Raw genomic sequence first — 24,028 nt, 5'->3', positions numbered from 1 at the left:
GTCTGTTAATTTAGAAACTAGGTCACATCTCAAATTCAAAATGGACCTGGTAGATGGAATTTGGTTGTTAGGATTGGTCCCTAATTCCCTCCAGCTCCAAAATCACAAATGCCATTAGCCCCCATCTCTTTCTCACACCTAGCAATGCTCAATATGAGAGTGCTACAGTAGAAATACTGTGCTAGGTTGAATTAGACAAATAAGGCCTTCTTTACTAGAATTTGCAAGATTCACTTTCCTCACAGCTTCTTGCACCCACCACTCCATTTCTACTCCCCAATCTTTTAAAAACAGTTTGCAAATTACATACACTGTTGCTGATCTAACAATGCTAACAGGGAAAAGCAAAAAAACTCCTTACAGTTCCTGGAGAAACAAGCATTCCTTCTCTCTCTCTCTCTCTCTCTCTCACACACACACACACACACACACACACACACACACAGAGAGAGAGAGACAGACAGACAGACAGAGATGGGAGGGGAGATAGATAAATTGCTTGCAAAACATTTCCCCAATCGATGTCCTTGTTTCACACCGTCCATATTTGCCAGACTAGCCATTTTTCTTGAAAAACTGGAGCAACAGAAGAGCTCAGAAAAGGAATGTGGGATCTGACAATATAATAGTTCCAAGAAGTGGGAAAATGGATTTCTCAGAAGCTCAGTAAAATCACAGCTCTGCAACTCAAATACTACCCTTGTTCCACTGGGGATAAACCAGTGTTGGTCCTAAACTGACACAGATTCTTTGCGTGAAATAAATTGGTGGAGTTAATGTTTGCCTGTGGGATTGGGGTTTTTTTTAGGATTAAGCGAGCTGTAATGACTGAGAAAGCTTTTTACAGGGCATTCAAGCAAGAAAGTCTTCCTAATGGTAGCCGTTGTTTTTATTAACAATGGTTAATGTTTTTTGATTATGAATTATTTTATTATGATTTTATGGAATTTTTTTATTTATTTATATATATATATATATATTGTAACCTGTTTAGAATTACTATTTATTCTGATGTTGGAACTGCTAAATAGGATATTAGACAAGATAATAGAGTAAAAAAAACTACAAATTAAAGCACGTAAGTATAACTCCATACTTTTGCTGTTGATGGTATAAGATTCCCTAGATAATATTAAATATGTTAAGGGGAACATTAAAATTTTGGAGAGATGGCGGTTTAAAAATAAACTAAAAAAGCAATTTTGACTAAATATGTAAGTGGAAGACAAGAAAAAATTGGAATGTAAAACAGATTTTAAAGTTATGAAAAAGCTACAGTATTAGGGGGTGATTCTTACTAATAAAATTTCTATATTATATAAAAAGAATTATGTTAAAATATGGAAGGAGATAAAGTTCGATTTAAGCAGATAAGGAAAACTAGATTTGTCACTGATAGGAAGAATTTCAGTAATTAAGATGAATGTACTACCTAGAATGTTATTTTTATTCCAGACCATACTGATATTGGTTAAAGACTATTTTAAACAGTAACAGAAAGATATATGTATCTAATTTTATTTGGCAAAATAAAAAAATAAATAAAAAAAATAAAGAATTAAATATAAGCTTTTACAGGATGCTAAAGAAAGAGGAGGTCTGAGTTTGCCAGATCTTAAATTATATTATGATGCCTGTTGTTTGGTATTCTTAAAAGATTGGATAACTTTGAAAAACTCAAGTTTGTTAGACCTTGAAGGTTCCAATTTGAGATTTGGGTGGTTAACTAAGTTAATCTTAGTTTTAAGAATCATATCAGTTAGAGTTTAGGCAGTGTAACTAGTATTATGTGATATACCCAGGAGCTATAACAGCACACAGCACACAGAGCCTTTCCTAGTTAACTAACAATGGTTTTATATACAGTGAACTATACAAACATATACATGTTTGTATATGAAATCTAAAAATTTTCCCTACCGGTTCTGTGGGCGTGGCTTAATTGGTGGGCGTGGCTTGGTGGTCAGATGAGTGGGTGGGCATGGCCAATAACAATAAATAATAAAAACAATAAACAAAGTATACAAAACTATAAGAGGTTGTCTTGAAGGGATAATCGGCTGGATTACTTCCAGTCATGCACTATTGTATTGAGGCAGCCTCGAGAGGGCATCAGCCAAAAAATTCTTTCCTCCCGGGAGGTAACGCAGGGTGAAATTAAAATGATTGAAGTGTTGTGCTCACCGGACTTGCTTGGGTGACAACTTCGGGGGGGGGTGTGTGTTAAGGTTTCTAAATTCGTATGGTCTGTCCACACCTCAAAAGGGTGTTTCACCCCTTCGAGGAAATGCCTCCAAGTTAACAATGCCCAACTGACAGAAAAAGCTTCTTTCTCCCAAATCACTCATCTTCGTTCGGTCTTGGACAATTTGTGGGAGGTGTAAGCATAGGGCTGTAAGGACCCATCAGCATTAGCTTGAAGTAGCACCACCCCAACCGCCACATCACTTGCATCAGTCTGGACAATGAAAGGGGCTTCCATGTTGGGGTGTTTTAGAACCAGCTCTGCAGTGAACAGCCACTTAAGCTTCTCAAAAGCTGCCTGATACTCCATAATCCACTCAAGCAACCTACTAGGTTTTGATTTGGCCTCTCCCCTCGTTCTCAGAAGGTTGGTAATAGGTAAAGCAATTTGTGCAAATGAGGGGATAAACTGCCAATAAAAGTTTGCAAACCCCAAGAAACTTTGTAGCTGCTTCCAGGTGTGTGGGGCTGCTCACTCTAAGACTGCCCAGATCTTCTCCGGGTCCATTTCTATCCCCTCATTTGAGATGCTGTATCCCAAATAGTCAATCTTACTTTGATGGAATTCATATTTTGATAATTTAGCGTACAACTGCTCTGAGTTTTTTCAGAACTGACTGCACTAACTTCACGTGTTCCTCCATGGTCTCGGCGTAAATGAGAATGTCATCTAACTAAACCAGGACACACACACACAGAGGTGCTCATGCAATACCTCATTAATCAATTGCATGAACACTGCCAGGGCTCCTTGTAATCCAAAAGGGAGCACCCTAATCTGGAAGCAAACCAGGGGGCAATTGAAAGCAGTTTTCCACTCATCGCCTTCCTTAATCCAAATTCTGTAGTACGCCTCCCTCAAATCCAGTTTAGTAAAAATCTTCCCCTTAGCCAGGTGAGCCAGCATGTCTTTCTTTTCTTTTCTTTTTTAAATATACTTTATTGAACTTTTTTACATTAAAGGCATAAAAAAAGGAAAAAGAAAAGCTTATATCATTTAACAGCTATTTGTGGTGTTTTTCATCTGACAATAATCCGTGCAATAATGACAAACATTAAATTCTACATATTTGTATTCTTATTTTATCTATTGATTATGCTTAGTAACTAAATATTCCTACCATAAAATACTGATGTCTCTTTACCCTTCAGACTCAGAGTTAGTTTGTCCATTTCGAGCCAGCATGTCTTTCATTGGGGCAGTGGGTACACATTTTCTATGCAAATCACATTCAGGTTTCGATAATCAACACACAAGCGAAGAGAGCCATCCTTTTTCTCCCGGAACAAAACTGGGGCAGCCACTCAGGGCCTTGCTGGCTGGATGAAGCCCCGTTTCAGGTTTTTATCAATAAAACTCCAAAGTTCTTCCAACTTGCGAGGGGTCATAGAGTAGATCTTTGGTTTAGGGAGCTTCACACCAGGAAGGATCTCAATGCCACAGTCAGTGGGTCGATGGGGTGATAGTACATCTGACACCTTTTCACTAAAAATCTCCCTGAGGTCACAATATTCCTTAGGGCTGTATTCACATGCCACCACCGCCTTCAAAGTTTTAGCCATGCAAAAAGGTTCACCCCCTTCTTCCCCCGGGGGGTGGGTGGATTGGATGTCCAATTCACCTGGGGGTTCCATTTCCATAACCAAGGCAGTCCCAGCAAGAGAGGTCGTTCCATCCCAAGTGCTACGATGAAACTCAAAGTCTCTCAGTGATCCCCCATCCGCATCTCAACAGGTTCAGTCACAAAGTGGGCGGATTCCCCCCAGCTACTGACCATCCAACTGGCAGAATGCAATGGGTACTTCATCGTTTTTAGTCTCAGTCCCATTTGTCCACCACGTCAGGGCTGATGACACACCTCGTGCATCCAGAATCTAAAAGGGCTAGCATCTTCCCCTGGACACCCGACAATGGCACTCTTAGTTCTACTGGGATAGTCATGGGTCCACCTGTTGACATACCAAGGGGTCATCGTCAGTGTCGGTTTCACTGTCGCTGTCTTCTGTGGTGGTCGGAGTTCTCAACTCCCCTAGGCCTGGGGAAGTGAACTCAACCACTTCCACCCCCTTTAGGGCCGTCTCGCGATGCTTGGCTGGAGGCTTGTCAGCTTTCTTTTCTCCAGGAGGGGTCAGCTGGGAGCCAAGTTTGGAGAAACAATCGACCGCTCGGTGCCCCATAAAATTCCACAATTTTCAATTGCATTACTTTTATTGGTTCTAATTATATAAAATATTGATATGGAACAGATTTTATTTTCTACTTGTACCTGTTTTAAAAAATGGAATCTAAACGGTGGTGAAATCTGAACCGGTTTGCTACTGGTTCGCTGGCTGCGCATGCGCGCTGCATGCCAAGTGCGTGCTACACACATGCATGTGCAGTGTTTGCCAAATGCACATTGGATGTGCATACACAGTGCGCAGAAGACACACACACTGCACACACGCACATGCAAAGTACACACCAATTGCGTGGAAAAGGAGGCTTTGGAAGGTAAGTGTAACAGTGAGGGGGGAACAGCTGTGCTGTGCGATTTAGATTTTTTAAATCAATCTTTTAATTTTAAACCATGTGGCACAGCTTATCATCGGAAATACTGGTTCAGAGGAACCGGTAGGGGTTTTTTTAGTACTGGTTCGCCCAAAACAGTAGTCTTTATCACTACTGGTTCACTCAAACCGATGCGAACCGGTAGGATTTCACTGCTGGTTCTAAATAGATTAATTATAAACAGTTTATTGACTATAATCCTATAGTTTGTTTTAAAATAAGTGCCAACTATTTCAATGAACCTTATATTCCAATAAGTGGCTGTAGGACGTCAGCCTAAAATCAGTGATTATCATTCAATCCATTGAACTCAATGCTAGCTGTAATCAACAAACATTACTGTTTGGTATCATAAGAAACAGAAGAAGACTCTTTATATTGCCAAGAATTAAATTCATCAGTATGTATCACTACAGAAGAGCTTGATCAATTAATGACTGGCTATTGATATTAAACCAGTAGTTTAAAGTTGCTATATGGCATAGCACTCACCAGCACACATGCTGAAATATGTGATTAAACTTTGAAAGACAAGAGAAGAAAAGTGATATGCACCAAGTTGAATAAATACATTAGAATTCAGGATCATTTAAATGCATAACCACAAAGTCTAATCTGTCCCTATTGTGACCTAGAAACCAGAATTTGAAATAAATAACTAAGGCTATACTGCTATTTTTTATTTATTTATTTATTTTATTTGCATTTATATCCCGCCCTTCTCCGAAGACTCAGGGTGGCTTACACTATGTTAGCAATAGTCTTCATTCTATTTGTATATTTATATACAAAGTCAACTTAGCTATGTACATTTGCCTAGAAATAAGCCCCACTAGTAAATAATTTGTATTATAGATTCATTATACTGCATATTCATTGCCTGGCTGTTCCTGCATTGTTTTCCTTATACTTATACCTTACACTAGAGGGATGTGGTGGCTCAGTAGCTAAGACACTGAGCTTCTTGATTGAAAGGTCGGCAGTTCAGCAGTTCAAATCCCTAGTGCCACGTAACGGGGTGAGCTCTCATTACTTGTCCCAGCTTCTGCCAACCTAGCAGTTTGAAAGCATGTAAAAATGCAAGTAGAAAAATAGGGACCACCTTTGGTGAGAAGGTAACAGCGTTCCGTGTGCCTTTGGTGTTTAGTCATGCCAGCCAAATGACCACAGAGACATCTTTGGACAGTGCTGGCTCTTCGGCTTTGAAACGGAGATGAGCACCGGCCCCTAGGGTCGGAAACGACTAGCACATATGTGCAAGGGGAACCTTTAGCCTTTATACCTTACACTGCTGAAAAGTCATTTACCAGAGCTAACATATTAGAAGAAATTTAAAGCCTAACAAAATTTTGCTTACCAAAATTTTGGTAATCTTAATTCTTTTTCACTCTCCAATTTTCCCACAACTCATTAATCCTGAACACTCATTTTTTATGTTTCAAAAGAAAGTTATTTAATTAAAAAAAGCTCATATATACCTTTAAACCTCACCTCATTTGGAGCAATGAGATCACTTTTAAAAATGATACAGTTTGGAGAGCTCAGTCCACTTTCTCCAGTTAGGTGTTAGATGTATCTCTATCATCATGAGGGTTAATTCCTGTGGCCTTCCCTGGAAGGTATGAAGGTATCACTTTCTGAGCCAGCTGACACATAGGTTTTATAGCAGGAAATCTTGGAAAGAGACCCATTGCCTCTCACTTCAACCAAATAAAATTGTGGCATTCCAGTAGCAACACTGCTGTTTGTCTGCTTCAAATGGGCACCTTTCCTTAGAAGTCCTGCCGAAACCTGCACAACAAGGGCTGCTATTTAGACTGTCTTTGTGGCACTTCATCACACCAAGGGCAACAACAGTCAAAAGAAATATAAAAGAGACAGAACTTGGAGCCAGAGTGAGATAAAGAGTTATTTCAGAATAATTTCTGGAACCTGTAATGTATCTTCCAATGTCAGGAATGATTTGGGAAGCCCTGTTCACAACGATGATTGACACAGAGGAAGATAAGGATGGCTCTCCGTTGTCCCTCACTATGATGGTAAGATTGAATGTAGCCTCTGTTGCCTCCCTCAGTTTTTGAGTAGTCTGAATTTCCCCACTGTGAACCTCTACTCTAAAGTTGTCTGGAACAGAGGTTTGGGCTAGATGAAAAACCAGCCATGCATTTTGTCCCGAGTCTCCATCAATGGCTATCACTTTAGTGATTAAGTATCCAGAACTGGCTGAGTGAGGAATCATTTCTATGGCTCTATGAAATTATTCATAAGAGATGGGATACAAAATTTGTGGCACATGATCATTTTCATCCAGCACATAGATGTGTACACTGGCTGTGCTGCTGAGGGATGGCATCCCAGAGTCTTGAGCCTGCACAACAATCTGGAATTCCCTCAGCGTTTCATAGTCAAAGGATCCGACAGCATAAATGTTGCCGGTTCCAGACTGAATGGAGACAAAGAAGGACACAGCTAGCCCCTGAATTTCTCCCATTATCAAAGAGTAGGAAATATAGGCATTTGCATTAGCATCACGATCAATGGCCTTTGTTGTACATAGAGAAGATCCAGGAGCATTGTTCTCAGATATATAAACAGAGTAAAACAATTCTTCAAACTGTGATGAGTTGTCATTGATATCAGAAACATCTATTTTAATTATTTTATGGGAAGAGAGTGGAGGTGTTCCAGCATCTGTGGCAGTGATTGTAATGTTGTAACTAGAAATCCTTTCATGATCAAGGAACTCCTCAGTGACAAGAGTATAAGAATTTTTGAAAGAATTAAGTTTAAAATGAAGATTGGCAGGAATGTTTATATTGACTTGCTTGTTCAGGCTAGAATCCAAATCAATAACACTCAGCAAAGCTACTACAGTTCCAAATTGAGCATCCTCAGAGACTGGGCCGTACAAGGAAGTCAGCACCACTTCAGGGGCATTATCATTGGCATCCACAATGTTAACAAACACCTTATAGTGACCAGTCATAGGAACAGAGCCCTTATCTGTGGCTAGCATATAAATTACATAGGAGATGTCTTCCTCGTAGTCCAAAGATCCATTGACCCTCACCTCGCCCGATACTGGATGCACAGTGAACAGTTGACACACTTTCTGTGAAGTGTGATTGCTAAAAGAATAGAGCAAGTGATCATTGGAGCCCTTGTCTGGATCCAAGGCCTTTAGTTTTACAACTAGCACGCTTGGCTCTATGTTTTCTAACAGGGTCACCATCAGGGTTGAAATCCAGCAGGTTCTGACAGGTTCTGGAGAACCGGTAGTGGAAATTTTGAGCAGTTCAGAGAACCTGTAGCAGAAAATTTAAATAGTTTGGAGAACCGGCAAATATCATCTCTGCTGGCCCCAGAGAGGGTAGGAATGGAGATTTTGTAATATCCTTCCCCCAGGAGTGGGGAGGAAATGGGGATTTTGCAGTATCCTTCCCCTGGAGTGGGGAGGAAATGGGGATTTTGCAGTATCCTTCCCCTGCCACGCCCACCAAGCCACACCACATGCACCAAGCCACGCCCACAGAACCAGTAGTAAAAAAAATGTATTTCACCACTGGTCACCATGTAAATGCTACGATCAAATTCTGGGTGGTTGTCATTGATATCTAAGACCCACACAGAGATTTGGGCAGTGGCAGATTTGGCAGGATTGCCTCCATCGAAGGCTGCTGGTGAGTGCTCTGTTCTCGGTCCAAGGGTTGGAGCAGTACCAGCTCCAAAAGTTTGCTGCCAGGTTTCAAATTCTGCAGATCCAGCCTGAAGTGCTCGCTGGGGGTGAGATGGTAGTTTTGCACTGATTTGGAACCCATGTCGTGATCTTGCGTGCTCTCGATAGGAAAGCGAGACTCCAGCACAGCAGATTCACTGATCTCCAAGTGGTACTCCTGCCAGGGAAACCTGGGGGCATTGTCATTGATGTCCAGCACTTCCACTTCTACATCGTGAACTTGTACAAGCTGCTCGACTACCAATTCCAAGCTAAGGAAGCAAGACGTGCTGAACTCACACAGGGCTTCCCGGTCGATTCGTTCTTTCACCACTAGAAATCCGTGGCTAGGATCCAGAGATAAGTACTGCTTCCCACTTCCTGAAGTCAGCTGGGATCCTCTTGACGCCAGACATCAAGGCTCCAGGGCCAAATCTTCTCATACCTTGCCTACCACGGCACCTCACAGCAGCTCTTCCCTTACCTGGTAGATGATCTGCCCAATGGCGGGTCCCACATGTAGCAGCTGCGGCAGCAGCAGGATAAGCCTAAGTGTTTCCACCCGATGGTGGCACCAGGAGCCGGACATCATAAAAGCGGAGAAGACGCACTCTCAGCAGCCCGAGAGCAGTGAGAGGGGCTCATTAAAGCTTCTGGGCCCCATCTGCAGCCCCTGGCGCTGCTGCCAATGATGCTCTGCGCTGGTGCGCCCAGATCTCTCAGTCCAGCCTGCAGCTGCAATAGTCTCTAAGTCCCTCGATGTCAGCCTGGCTGCTCTCCATTTCCTTCCTTCCTTGGCAGGTGATGCGATTGCTGGCTTGTTCTTTTGCTGCTGCTGTTACCGCTGGGTTTACCAGGAGTGAGCAGAGAGATGGGGTATGTTCAGCTTGGCTGACTCCATTTCAGCATTTGGTCTGGGAACAGAGACCTCAAGGCAGGCGGGAGGCAACCAAGACTGACGATCTGGATCGGCAGTGTGCAGTCGAGATGCAAGGAGGAAAGGCAGGTGAGGTGCTCATTCTCTCACTCTCAAAAAATACTTGGCAGGATCCAGGATCCTGTCTCTCCGCTCACTGTACTTTGCAGGCCAAATTATTCCTAACCTTGGTCCTGGGAAGCTTTTAAGCTACAAACAGCAAGAATTGAAGCAGAATCCTTGCCTACCAAGAGCTTTAGTTATAGCAACTCCATGCTGCAAATCGCAAAAGCCACCTTCCTAGCACTTAAATTGCAATTTTGGGCAGGAGATGCCTGATCTCCAAACATTTCTTGTTCCAGAACCAACTCCAAATTTGGGATTCAGTTAGTACATATTTTCTTTCTATCTTGCATTAGGATACCAATATTAAAGCCAAAAACGTAATATTTCATTTCTGACAGATAATACTTAACAATTAAGGTTCTGGACTAGTATAGAGAAATACAGTTCCAGTTCACTCTTGGCTTTGGGCCATGCACTCTCTCAATCCAACATTTCACGGGGTTGTTAGGGAGAAAAATAGGAGAAGCCTTGAGCTCCTGAATAAAAGTCTGGATATAAATCTAATAAAGAAATAAAATATACATTAAACAGAAACAACACATAGAAAAAGGGAGCATCAAAGTCATTAAAAAAGAAAAAGTATTGAAGTACTGGTATTTACATCTGAAATTGTAAATTTACCTGGTGATGATCTAAATAATAAAAATATAAATTGTTCTTTGAACTGAGCCTTACTACTGGTGATTTCTTAGCAACAGGAAAGGAATAAGTTGCAAACAATTTATTCTCAATTTATTTATTTATTTTACTTTTCACCTAGCTTACAACCCTGGGACTTCCTGGTGGTTTTCTATCCAATAATGAAACAGGCCTGATCCTACAAGCCCCAGCAAGAACAGTCAAATGCTGTCATTGGCCAAGACAGTAAATAATCCAACTTTCCTGCAACAATAAACAACAGAAAAAATAGGCAGACATGTTTATATTTGGTCCATGTTTGTTAACTGAAAGGTAAAGTGCCGGTTTTCCTGAACAATTCCAGAAACAGGACCAGGTTTAGATGGCCTATAAACCTCTTGACTGAACAAGATGGGTCCGGCAATTTTCTGAGCTGAGAATTTGGTTGCAAAGTGAGTCAGTCTATTTTGCAGAACCCTACAACTTTTCAATTCAGAATTCCAAATAAGATAGTTAATGCAAATAAACCTGACAATTAAAGCCATTGGCTTGAGAGCAGCATAAGAAATATGTCAAAAGCAATATGTCAAAAGCCATGCATGATCATGGTTGACTTTGGTCCAGCCACTGTCTCTCAGAATGCGTACCTCACAGTCTGTGTGAAAAAGCTGAATGCCTACTGATGGTCCCCATCTGGGTTCAAAATTGGGTATTAGCTTCCCCGATGAAAGAGTAATTTCCACTCTGGTGGCCTTCCAGAAAGCTTTACAGACTCATATTTATTTAAAGTATATTTTTATAGTTACTATTTCCAGTCTATGACTGCTGCTTTGCTACTTTTGCATATTGCTTACTTACCTTGAATGAACCAATTTATATATTAAATAATAAATATAATAAAAATATTTAAAATATTAAATATTAAATAAAATCCTCAGAACAATTCAGAAATGAGCTTGCTGGCCTAAGTACATATACAAATTGATGACTGGATAACAAGCAAATTATTAATTAAAATTGCACATTTTCTAGTGAAATAACTTTGAAATAATAGAGAACATGTTATATTGTTTGCAATAGAAATAGAAACTCCTTCTGACTGATCCTCAGTTCTATTATAACTTTATAATTCATGGAAGCAAAATGTCATTATTAGAAGGCTTTCATTACATTTAGATAACATTTAGAAACAAATAATCTAAACCTTTCTGTTGCTTGGCCAAGAAAAGCGGCAAGGAAAGCCTGGCATGGAACTGGCTAGGATTGGGTTTTGGCCATATCCCCCAAGCTAGAAAAGACGGATCTCATATAATATTTATAATATTTTCAATTTTTATACCGCCCTTCTCCCGAAGGACTCAGGGCGGTGTACAGCCAAATAAAAAAGCACAATATATACATTAAAACAAGACTAAAACAAAACATATTACAAAATGGCCAAAAATTTAAAAAATTTAAAACATTAAAATAGTTTAAAACCCTAAAATATAAATAACCCCAGTTAAAATTTAATAAAACATCTAGGCCAGTCCCGCTTGAATAAATAGGTGCGTTTTCAGCTCACGTCGAAAAGTCTGAAGTTCAGGCACTTGACGTAAACCAGGGGGAAGTTCGTTCCAAAGCGTAGGAGCTCCCACAGAGAAGGCCCTACCCCTGGGGGCTGCCAGCCGACATTGTCTGGCGGACGGCACCCTGAGAAGGCCCTCTCTGTGAGAGCGTACGGGTCGGTGGGAGGCATAGGGTGACAGCAGGCGGTCCCGTAAGTACCTGGGCCCTAAGCCATGGAGCGCTTTAAAGGTGGTAACCAGAATCTTAAAGTGCACCCGAAAGACCACAGGAAGCCAGTGCAAACTGCGCAGGATTGGTGTTACATGGGAGCAACGGGTTGCTCCCACTATTACCCGCGCAGCTGCATTTTGGACTAGCTGCAGCCCCCGGGTGCACTTCAAGGGCAGCCCCATGTAGAGAGCATTGCAATAATCCAAACGGGAAGTGACAGGAGCATGAGTGACCGTGCATAAGGCATCCCGGTCAAGGAAGGGGCGCAACTGGCAAACCAAGCGTACTTGGTAAAAAGCCCTCTTGGAGACGGCCGCCAAATGATCGTCAAAGGACAGCCGCCCATCCAAGAGGACGGCCAAGTTGCGCACCCCTTCCATTGGGGCCAATAAGGTGGCAGACATTTATTTATTTATTTTTATGTTTTTCCTATCTCTAGTTGTATTAAAAATACTGGGATTTAAGAACAAACTAAGGAATTTAATTTCTCTTCCTTTGCTTTTAATAGAATTTGATGTCCATATTTTGATTTATGAGTGAAAACTTCTCTTTTCTATGTACATAAACCTATTTGGTTCAGTAGGACTCTGCGGACCAAAAGTGTGGCCACTGAGTTTAGGATACCATCTAAATTGATGCCTCTTAAGTACTTAAAATTGTTTTGAAAACTTCCTAAGCATTCAAGAATTCATCATTAATACTCTGCAAGGATGGCAACTTGTTCCTCATTTTGGATTCAGTTCCCACAGATAAATCGAATTTTACCCAAGGGGTTAAATTTTCTAACATTTTATTATCAGAAAATGCCATTCATCTAGACAGGAAGAATTTTTCTGCCTGGTTGCCTTGAAAACCCACTGAGTTGTGCAGTGGCTTAGAAGTGGAATTCTCCCCTCACAATCAGGAGGGTGTGAGTTTGATCCTAGGTAGTGGCAGTTATTTCTCTCTCTGGGGACAGTGAGTAATTATCCGCTGCGAACTCTGCATCGGTGACAGGAAGGGCATCCGACCAGTAAACACTCAGCTCCATTCAGTTGCCCTGATTCCACCCTAATGCAAGTGATTATGGGCTCATTAAAAGACAAAAAAAAATTGCCTTGAAAACCCACTACATTTCTCACATATTTCAATTTAATTTTAACTAAATTGTATTATTTAAAATAGATTTTATTTTATTTGATATCTCTTTGATATCTCTTTGATATCAAAGTGATGAAAAAAGTCAGTATTCTCAATTTTTCATGGTCCATTGCCACATATTTAAAAACATTGACATATCAAAATGTCCTGTTGATTAATATTGCTCTGGAAATATACTTCACTAACTTCTTTAGATATTATTAAAGCATTTGATAGAATGGAAGCTAACTGTGTTTTTAAAAAACTTAGTGGGGGATTGAACGTAAGTTAACTTTTATAAAGGCTTTGTATTAGAAGACTTTCAAGGTCCCTTCTAGCTCCATGATTCCATGATTATATTTAAGCTCACTTATAATAAAATTAACTATATTGCTGGAGATGCATATGATGATGATAATGATATTGACATTTCAGCTTTGTTCCTCTCTTATTGTTTTACTGTATCTCCCAAACTATTTTATTTCTTGTTTTTCTTGAAAAATGTCAGGTGTTCTACTTGCTAGTGTAAATAATAGGAGGAGGAAAGTGTGTTTATATGTTCACCTCCTTGAGTTATTTGTAAAAATAATAAAGAGATATCAACCAATCAATCAATAATAAACACTGAAACAAAATGTCTGATATGCAATTCAGAAGAAATAGTTTAACTTCAGGAAAAAAACCTTCAGGTTAAAAATGTTCAATTTGTGCAAGCAGTGCTGCAAGTTCAAAATCCATCCAAGAGTTATTGTTCAATTGTTTAAAACATCTGTCCAGAAGAAATGGAAACTCCAGACTACCCAATTCTTTTTATTTGATATCTGGAATAAATATGCTTTATTCTTCCTTCATAGAGCTATAAGGAAGTCTAGCACTGAATATGGTCATAAATTGTATCTGGACATTTCAGTGTAAACATTGAAAACCTCACTATAAATTGCTTAGAGGCACACACACAAAAAGGCAAGGAACATGCTGTATCAACAAAACTCATTCCTTTTATTCATAATTCTGCAAATGGCATGTTTAATAATATTTATTTATCTATTTATCATAATTGTCTTTTGGTAATGAATTATAGCAAGAATAAATCAATAATTCATCTAGAAATATATGGTCTGTAGAAGGTATAAAAACTGCACAATCCATGCAAAACAAAATGCATTTCCCACTTATTTTCATGGAAGAGAAGAGCACATGCTAAAATCTGCCCCAGACCTTAAAGCAATGAAAAATAAAAATAAATGAACACCCTGATTCTTGGAGAGATTTAAATATACATGAACACATAGCTCATTAGTCAGATTCAAAAGATTTATTTTAGTCACAGACTATAACAAATGTAAATAAACACAATTGGAATTAAACAAGAAATATGATAATAATACATAAAATTATTAATCTAAAATATATAAATTATAAATAAATAAAATTATCAGTATCATTTCAGTGCCATATATATATAATGATATAGCAACAAAGATACCGAGTAGTGGCAATAAGACACTTTTAATCTTTGTTGCTTGAATACCTTTATACAGATTCACTGTACCACCATCATAATTCACTGTATTTGTTATTAATAACTATGATACTGTTATTATCGTGTAATAATATCAGCACATGGCCTTTTATGATCTTGTTAATCTTGGATTAGCCTTAAATCTACAATTGAATAATAGAAGTAGGTGTAAACTATTTTAATGTAACTGCAATCAGTTAATAAACTAAATCACCAACAACATATTAAAATGTCTTATATGAGTAAATAAGTGCAATGCATGTTAAAAACAAATTTATGTGTCAAATCAATTATGAATTTTTTTGGAAATCCATTTTCTTTGCCTAAGCTTATAAAATGGGGGAGGGCATTAATTTTGAAAAATTTTCATGACTGCAGTAGTAAGGATTATTGAGATTTTTAAAAGCCTATCTTTATTACTTTCAAAGATAAAGCAGTGAACGTATCTAATACTCCTTCCCCTTCCCATTTTCCCCATAACAACATCCCTGGGAGGTGAGGTGAGTCACCCAGCCAGATTTCATGCCTAAGGCTAAACCAGTTTGTAGCCTGATGCTTTAATCACTAGCCCAAAGTGGCTCTCGTTGAATGAAATATTGAATGAAATGTATTATAATACCTTCATTTCAATGCTACAACAGTACTGAGGACAATTCTTATTGCTAGTGTTATCTAACATATTTTATGTGAATATTACACAACCTTATTTCAGTTGTATGGATTGTGATTATACCAAATCTCTTGTTCCACAAGATGACAACTTCAGTGGATGGCATACAACAGACTCTTTAAGGAAGTCAAACTAAGAGTATTAATGTTTTAAAATTATTAATTTTATTTATTTGATTTATCTCTGTTGATGGATGAAAACGCAACCACCAATCCTAGATTGATGCAAATGTGGAAGGGCCTCAAGTTTTATCCTAAACTAGCTATGTTTTAATTTTGTAAAGTTAGTGTTAGTAGACATGATTTTACCAAGGCAACACAAAATTGAAGGATAATCGATTTTTGTTTTATTCAAGCCCTTTATTGATGAAATGTATTTCAACTTTTGTCTGAAGATCTAGAAAAATTGTAACTGCCGAGAGTCCAGATCTAATACTCTGATAATAGCCTGCCTAGCCCTAGATTGGTCTGAGACTGCAACTCATTCCCATTTTTGGAACTTAATTTAGAAAAATGCAACTTCATTCTTGGGAGGATTCTTGCTGTATGATTTAAAAAACCCATCCTCCCTCAGAGCTGTTTCTTTACATTATTCTTCAAGAGAAATCATTGAAGCCCAGTTGCTATATACCCATGATGGTGAACCTATGGCACATGTGCCAGAGGTGGCATGCAGAGCTCTCTGTGGGCATGCGCGCTGTCACCAGCTGGTCTCCTGGTTGCCAGCACCCTGGCCAGCTGGTCTTTGCAGGAGCTGGAGTGCTGGAAAACAGCCAAAAAAATAGGCCAAAAAACAGGCCATTTTTGGGGCCAAAAAAGGCCTGAAAAACAACCTGAAAATGGCCCGAAAAATGGCCTGAAAACAGCCCAAAAAACAGGCATGTGGTTGCCGGCCAGCTGGTCTTCGGGTTTCCGGTGCTCCAGCGAGCGCACATACATACAGAATGCATGCACATTCTGGTTTGGGCACTCGTTGCCAAAAAGGTTTGCCATCACTGCTATATACAGTCAAAATCATTTTTTTTTATCCCTCCTATCCATTTTTTTAAATTAGGAAGTCTTCTAAATCTTCAGCATGAGTGTTGCACAATCTCTCATAAAATCTTGTACTGAAATATTTCCTTGCTGTTTGGCCACAAGAATCTACATGCTTGAATTATATACACAACATTTTCAAAGCAATCAGTAATTGTTTCTAGGTGCAATTTGATCTCTTGTACTACCCAGTATCAATTCTATTATCATAATCTCACCAGCCATCCCAAAGGGTTGGTCTGAGTTACATAAATCCAATAATGAGTAGATCCAATTGCCTTCCCTCCCTTATCCTTCCATCCAAGGAATTTTGATAGGCACATACCAAAATCATGTTGTTGCTGTTCAGTGCCCTGTGACACCAGAAAAACCAAAGTTATCATGTACAACTTTGTAGAAGTTTTTTGAATTGGGGTAGGGCAAGGTGTCATTTGTTTAGCCAACGGACAGTACAAATTTGTTCTGAATTTAGGCTTTGTCTTAAGGCAGAACACAGGCCTACAAATAACCAAAGCCCCTCAAGGAATTGTAAGATGCCTGCTTTGTGCTAGAATATGTCTAGCATTTTTTGGTGGAAGGAAAGGAAGGAGGTAGGTTCACAAACAAAACCCAGGCAACATTTTGGGGAGTGGCCTACCTTGCTTTCTTCCTAGGGCAGAGGGAGGGTTATTGGCTCAAAAACACCCAGCTAGTTTCATGCATAAGGCAGGACTAGAACTCAAGTTTCCCATTTTCCAGCCTGATGATTTAACCCACACATCAAACCAACTCTCTGAAGTATCTGTGGTACCTGTGGTATATATATACCTTTTGTAAATTTGATTTAAGAAGACACAAACATTTTGTTTCTTAAAAAAGGAGCAACTATAACCATCATTTTTAATATAAAATGGCATAGCATACAGCAATTTTCAGTAAAAACCAAGGCAAGAACAGCCTGGTTGGACTAGAACGAGGTTTCATTTAAATCAGTATTTCAAATTGCAAGCCAGATGATACTTGGCAATTCATAAACAGCATGTGATTAAAATAGTTCCTCCACTTTTCTAACCAGCTGCTACTTCTTTGAGAAGGAATCAGTTAATATCTAATGAGAATCCTAAACAGTACTATCATGAAACTGGGGGCGGGGATATAAAGAAGCATATTCTATTCATCACTGGGTCAGTAGAGTAACGATAACATAAGGCCCTAAATTTAATGATCTTATTCTAGTTTGTTTTTCTTGTTTGCAAATTGACTGTTTTGTTGCAGAACGAATACTAAAATGAGCACTTTTCATTATAATCAAACATTAAGTATTGGAAGAACATCTACTCCAACTCTTTGCCCAATGAAGGAACCCCATGCTACAGCATTTCCAAAGGACAATAATACAAACTGGGTTTAAACATCTCCAGGAAAAGAAAATTCCAGCATCTCCCCAAAATAACCCCTACTGTTACTTTTTTTTGTAATTTAAAGCGATTGGTTCTTGGTTCTCTTGGAATAACTCTGAACAATTATACCCCATTTTCAATGACAAGAAACTTCCAGAAACTTAAGATGGTCATTAGGTTTCTCCAATTTTCTTGTTTCCAAGTTGAATATACAAACCATCTTCCTTCTGCGAATGAAATGACATCCATTCCAGTCCTTTTTTCTCTAAATAATTTTCTTAATTTTCATTGTTGACTCAAGACATACTTTTTGGTATTTACTTTCCCATCCCACCCAATACCAAGAGAGACAATAGATATTTGAAAGAGCTGCTTACCACCAGAATGGCATTAAAATGGTCACTCTTCACCTTCTGGACTTGAATGCAGGATGCTGGCACTTGCAATAATCCCGCCCCCTTGGAAAGGTTCCCGGCATCTCTGTTGGACATCAAGTTGTTATTGCTAGTCCCTACACCTAGGGCTGCCCTATATAAATAGGTATGTGTAAGTTTTCCCATCCCTGCAATCTCAACCATCTCTGGGGTAAAATGAGAACTTGGGAGCATGCGCACATTGTATCGGTACTTTTCATACTCATCTGTGGGGCAACAACAATTGCAAGAGGGGTTAGTCCTACAGTGGAAAAGTCGAACAGCAAAAAGGAAAATGATAAATCCAAAAAAGACAAGTGAAAGGCAGCCCAGAGCAATGATCAAGTAGAAGTTCAAACTAGACAGCTGCTGCCCATGTGTTTCCAGGCTGTCATCAAAGTCTGGGAGTGCTTGTGGGAGAGCATCAGCTAGTAGGATGCCCAAAGTTACAGTAGAGGAGAGGGAAGGATCCCCACTGTCTGTCACCAAGATCACCACTTTGTGCTTGATGGGATCACTAGATCTCATTGAACGACTAGTCCTAAGTTCCCCAGAATTTTGTAAAACCTGAAATAGGCTTGTGTCAGAAGAGTGCAGAAGATGGTAAGAAAGCCAAGCATTCTGCCCACTGTCTGGGTCATGAGCCACCACCTTGGTCACTAAATAGTTGGCATCTGCCAAGCGTGGCACAATTTCAACTGCCACTGAAGCATTTCTCACATCTGGATACAAGATGACTGGGGCATTGTCATTTTGGTCTAATATGGTAACACTGACAATAAAAGTAGCAGTCAGAATTGGGAAGCCATTGTCCTTTGCTTCTACTTGGAAATGAAAATTTTGGAGTTGCTCAAAGTCAAAAGTGTCTTTTGCATAGATGATTCCATTGTCTGCATCAATGGCTAAATATCTGGACAAGGAGCTGCCCTGGATATCAATGTCCCTGAGAAAGTAAGATACCCGACCATTCTCCCAGAGGTCTGGATCAGAAGCTGACATCTGGAAAACAGATGCCCCAGGCTTATTGTTCTCTGCTATGTAAATTTCACGCATCTGGTTGAGGAATTTGGGAGGATTGTCATTTACATCCGCAATCTGCACCCACAGTGCTTTCTCAGTGGCAATGGGAGGGGAACCCAGATCAGAGGCAGTGACTGTAATGTTGTATTCACTGACCTTTTCTCGATCAAGAAGACCACTTGTGATCAGGCTGTAGTAATTATCAAAAGAGGACTTAAGTTGGAAGGGGATGTCAACAGGGATCTTACAAATGATTTTCCCATTCTCGCCAGGATCTTCATCAGTAATACTCAAAAGAGCCACCACTGTGCCCAGCAAAGAATCCTCTGGGATGGGGCTGGAAAGCGAAGTGAGTGTAATCTCTGGGGCATTGTTGTTCACATCAGTAATTTCCACCAACAGTTTGGCTACAGTGGACATGCCAAAGACTCCTTTATCCCTTGCCTCAATGAACATCTCGAGCAGGGGCTTTTGGACATTTAAAGCACCGCTGACTTTTATCTCCCCATTCTGGGGGTTGATGCTGAACATCTTCTGTAGCTCAGGGGATGTGCTGTTGCTAAACGAGTAGAAGACCTCTCCATTCTGACCTTCATCTAAGTCTGTGGCTTGCACCCTAGTGACCAGAGTGCCTCTAGGAGAGTTTTCCAACACACTGGCCCTGTAGACAGAATGCTCAAAAGTAGGGGCATTGTCATTTGTGTCCAGGACGGTTACCACAACCTGGGCATGTCCAGACCTCTGGGGACTTCCTCCATCTTTAGCTGTGATAGTAAGCCTGTGTGTGGCCAGCTGCTCCCGATCCAAGGGCTTTTCTAATACCAGTTCAGGATATCGGCTCCCATCCCCGCGAGTCTGCATTTCCAGTCTGAAATGCTGGTTGGGGCTTAGAATGTAGCTCTGGACACTGTTGATGCCTTCGTCGAGATCTTGGGCGACAGGGAGAGTAAACCGAACTCCCGGAGCCAGGAATTCGGCGACATTCACATGATATTCCTCTAGCAGAAAAGTAGGAGTGTGATCGTTCACGTCCAATATTTTAAACTGCAGTTTATAAAGTTCCAGGGGGGTTTCTAACACGAGTTCGTAATTCAGAGAGCAGGTAGGTTCTTGTGCACAGATCTCTTCCCTGTCGATGCGCTCGTTAACAGACAAAGCTCCGGTGCTCGCATTCAGGATGAAATATTGCTTACTTGAACTGGTGATCATGCGGAATCTGCGGGAGGGCAGCCTAGCCGCATCGATACCCAAATCCTGTGCTAGGTTCCCGACGGGCGCGCCGCGCTCAGTTTCTTCGGCGATGGAGTACTCTACTTGTCCACGCACGGTGTAGAAAACAAGGCAGCACACCATTAAATAGACCCGCATTCTTTTTCCCTGGCTTCTTCCCGCTCACCTCCCTGCAGATCGAGTCAGTCGCAACATAATCCCCCGTTTTCAACAAAGAGCTGAAGTAAGAGATGCCGCAGCTGACGGGAGAAAAGGCCAAGCCATGAAGGCCGCTTGCTTAAACGCACGGGGAATGTACGGGCTGTTCCAGGCGCCGGCCGAAGACATGGCTCGCCCTTGGCCCTCCCATGCTGAGCCAGCTCGAACTAGTCCTTAGACAAGGCAGCCGCCGCTGACGCCGCCGGCTCGAGATGAGATCATGTGTAAAGAGGAATGCTGTACCGGAGCCGGCACCACCCTGGGCCACAGCGCCGCTTACAGACCGCTTCCCACAACGGCGAGATCCGTAGCCCTCCCTACTGTATCACGAGGTCTTCCGGAAATGGAGAGGCTTCATAGCAGAGCTAGGCGAGCGGAATCGCCGAATCTGCAAAATCATGGGCTGTGGGAGAGAGCGTCCTTTTCTTCTTCTTCGGAATCGATCGAAAATTGAGCCGTTTTAGAAAAGGAAAACATTTCTCCGACCGTAGGTCCTGGTTGCTTCTTCAGCTGGAAAATAACCAGTCAAATCAGGCTGAGCGGCATGTAGAAGGGACGCTTATCTCGAAGGAGCAGTAGCTCGAAAGATCAGTCTTCTGACAGAATAGAATAGGATAGAATTTTATTGGCCAAGTGTGATTGGACACACAAGGAATTTGTCTTGGTACATATGCTCTCAGTGTACATAAAAGAAAAGATACGTTCATCAAGGTACAACATTTACAACACAATTGATGATCAATATATCAATATAAATCATCAGGATTGCCAGCAACAAGTTATAGTCATACAGTCATAAATGGAAAGAGATTGGTGATGGGAACTATGAAACGATTAATAGTAGTGCAGATTCAGTAAATAGTCTGACAGTGTTGAGGAAATTATTTGTTTAGCAGAGTGATGGCCTTTGGGATAAAACTGTTCTTGTGTCTAGTTGTTCTGGTGTGCAGTGCTCTATAGCGTCGTTTTGAGGGTAGGAGTTGAAACAGTTTATGTCCAGGATGCGAGGGATCTGCAAATATTTTCACGGCCCTCTTCTTGATTCGTGCAGTATACAGGTCCTCAAAGATCAGTCTTCTGACGGGGCTTCGTTCAGAAAAGCTGCCTGAAGAAATAACAGATTTTTTAAAATAAAGAATCTCTGTTTCCTCCACTGTCTGCGGCATATAGTTGATGCCAAAGTAATTACACGTTAAGCCTGAAAGCCAAAAAAGACCATAGGAAATAATAGCTGGGAAAGATAATCCACTCGTTGTAACTATGCCAAAAATGAACTGCTGATAAAAGATAAAAATGATTCTGAAATGGACTGAAATTATCCACAGAAATAAAATTAAGTTGAATTGAATTGCTATTTTTGTTGTATTTTTTAGAAAAAACAGATTCTATTGAGTTAAAAATGGTTCCTTTAAGCCACTGAATTCAGCCTAAGTATCCAAACTGAAGTGTCCCTGACAGTCCAGACTCCAGTGTTTCCAGATACTTGAGGTGGACTGGACAGTCATTTGACTGGGTTGGCATAAGGCTCCTGCCTTGAACAGACAGTTGGACAGAAGATTTCTGCAGTCCCTTCCAGCCCAATGATTCTGTAATTTTATGAGTACATTCATAAGCACATCCAACTAATGTTCAATCACAATCTATTGTTCTGTAACTTAAAATAAATTATTCTATATCCTACCAATCAGAATGAAACAGAACAAGTCTTGGGATCTTTTTCAACTTCCACCTAACACAGCTCCTTGCAAAGTGTTATTTTTTTTCCTGCTGACATGAAACTCCCCTACTTGCTGTTCCAGATGGACGTATTACACACACACACACAAACACATACATAAACAAAACGGGGGGGGGGGAGACTTTGGCACAGAACCAGAGCAACTCACCAGTGTAGCTATTTATCAAAACTTCAACTCCATCCCATGCTAAGGAGAGTGAGATGGGGAATATTTTCTAGCTGGCTGGTGAGTTTAATATGAAGAAAGTGAAACAAAGACAAAGAAATTCACCAATCTCTGTCCTTAATATGCCCTGCACAGAGCAAAGAAGAACAATACTTTTTGTTGGTTTGTGCTGTGAAAAGATAGGGATTACAGTGAAGTAATGAATATTATGCCAATGTAATTTTCTGCCAGCTCAAAGTTAGCACTTTTCAAACAATTCATGAGAAGAGTCCTTAAGTCTTTTAGATCAGGGGTCACTAACCTTTCAGACCTCAGGGACCACAAAATTTATAATTTTAAATCCCACTAATATGAATTTTTTAAAAAGATAAATAGTATTTAGTGCAATATAAAAATGCAAATAATTTTTCTGCGGACCACCAAAATTTTCTTGCGGACCACCAGTGATCCATGAACCACTGTTGGTGACCGCTGTTCTAGCTGACATTGTCACTTGTACCTGAAGACCATCATTCTGTGTCCTGCACTGTGAAATAGGTTATTGAATTGAACAGGTATCTCCGGGGTGTCAAATTCAAGGCCTCGGGGCCAGATACAGCCCGCGGGGTGCTTAGATCTGGCCCACAGGGCTGCCCTGGAAATAGCAAAGGATCAGCCCATGGTGCGTCTGCCAGCAAAAATGGAGCTTGGACATTTTTGTTGGCAGAGGGCTGCAGGACGCTGTTGCAGCCAAAACCGGAGCTCGGGGGCCCATTTTTGCTGGCAGAGCACTTGAGCCACCACAGCCCCCCACATGAGTGATGTCGAGCTGTCCCGCCCACCCCCCCAAAGTCAAACACAACCCTCAGTGAAATCGAGTTTGACACCCGTGAGGTATCTCATCTCAAGTTTCATCTCAACATTCAGTTTCCTAAATATTCTCATAGCAACTAGTTGCAAAATTGCTGATACACTATCATCTTACTTTCATAGTTTGCAAGATATTTTAAATGCAGGAGGAATAGATGTTTGTGACAGATATCTTCCTTTTTAAACTACCACTGAGGGATTTTTTGTGTTTTTACAACGCAAACAAATGCACATAATCACATGTATCAGAAACAAGAACTGGAAGGGCAAGCACTATTTTTTTTTTACTTCTCTTTGTTTCTGCTGCTTTGAAATTAATAGATTGGAGTGGAGCACTAACTAAATGATACCCTTTGCATTTTCCTGTTGGTTAGCTCAATAGAACATTGTTTGGCTCATATTTCCAGATTGATAGGAATGAAGATGATTGTAGTTCAGTTTTAATTTGATTTTGAGGAACTAAAACTGTAAGTAATAGTGTGTGGATGCACCTTTACTTTCCAGTTTACTAATGATCTTCATTACCTTTTTTGCATTCACTTTATCTTAATCCCTCTCAATATGACATCCTTAGAAGTGGCCACAGTATTTGAGATGATCTAATTAGAATAGAATAGAGTAGAGTAGAGTAGAGTAGAGTAGAGTAGAGTAGAGTAGAGTAGAGTAGAATAGAATAGAATAGAATAGAATAGAATAGAACAGAATAGAATTTTATTGGCCAAGTGTGATTGGACACACAAG

At 40.4% G+C, this 24,028-nt stretch overlaps 2 protein-coding genes across 26 annotated transcripts in view; both read right to left on the bottom strand.

Annotated features, from left to right (window-relative positions):
• Positions 1-24,028, bottom strand: part of LOC131194158 (protocadherin alpha-5-like) — a 274,200-nt gene that overhangs the window by 60,217 nt on the left and 189,955 nt on the right. For 9 of the 25 annotated variants that reach the window (XM_058174871.1, XM_058174866.1, XM_058174870.1 and 6 more), the window contains one exon: positions 20,477-21,639. The exons of 15 other annotated variants lie outside the window; for them this stretch is intronic. In XM_058174871.1, coding sequence (XP_058030854.1) covers positions 21,604-21,639 — 36 coding nt within the window. In that variant the 3' untranslated portion in view covers positions 20,477-21,603. Of the gene's footprint in view, positions 1-18,050; positions 21,640-24,028 lie in introns of those variants that run through there. One more of the 25 variants, XM_058174843.1, reaches the window with a different exon arrangement.
• Positions 1,812-8,139, bottom strand: LOC131194162 (protocadherin alpha-C2-like). The gene has a single exon (XM_058174881.1). The coding sequence runs from the start codon at positions 8,025-8,027 to the stop codon at positions 7,053-7,055; it is 975 nt and encodes a 324-aa protein (XP_058030864.1). The 5' UTR covers positions 8,028-8,139; the 3' UTR covers positions 1,812-7,052.

Source organism: Ahaetulla prasina, chromosome 3 (assembly GCF_028640845.1).
Source record: "Ahaetulla prasina isolate Xishuangbanna chromosome 3, ASM2864084v1, whole genome shotgun sequence".
In the NCBI taxonomy this organism is placed as follows: domain Eukaryota; kingdom Metazoa; phylum Chordata; class Lepidosauria; order Squamata; family Colubridae; genus Ahaetulla; species Ahaetulla prasina.
Note: the sequence above shows the minus strand (reverse complement) of the source record. Positions and strands in the feature narration are given on the sequence as shown.

Bases quoted from the DNA above. Each gene is read 5' to 3' on its own strand.
- LOC131194162 (XM_058174881.1), bottom strand. From the start codon at position 8,027: ATGGTGACCCTGTTAGAAAACATAGAGCCAAGCGTGCTAGTTGTAAAA.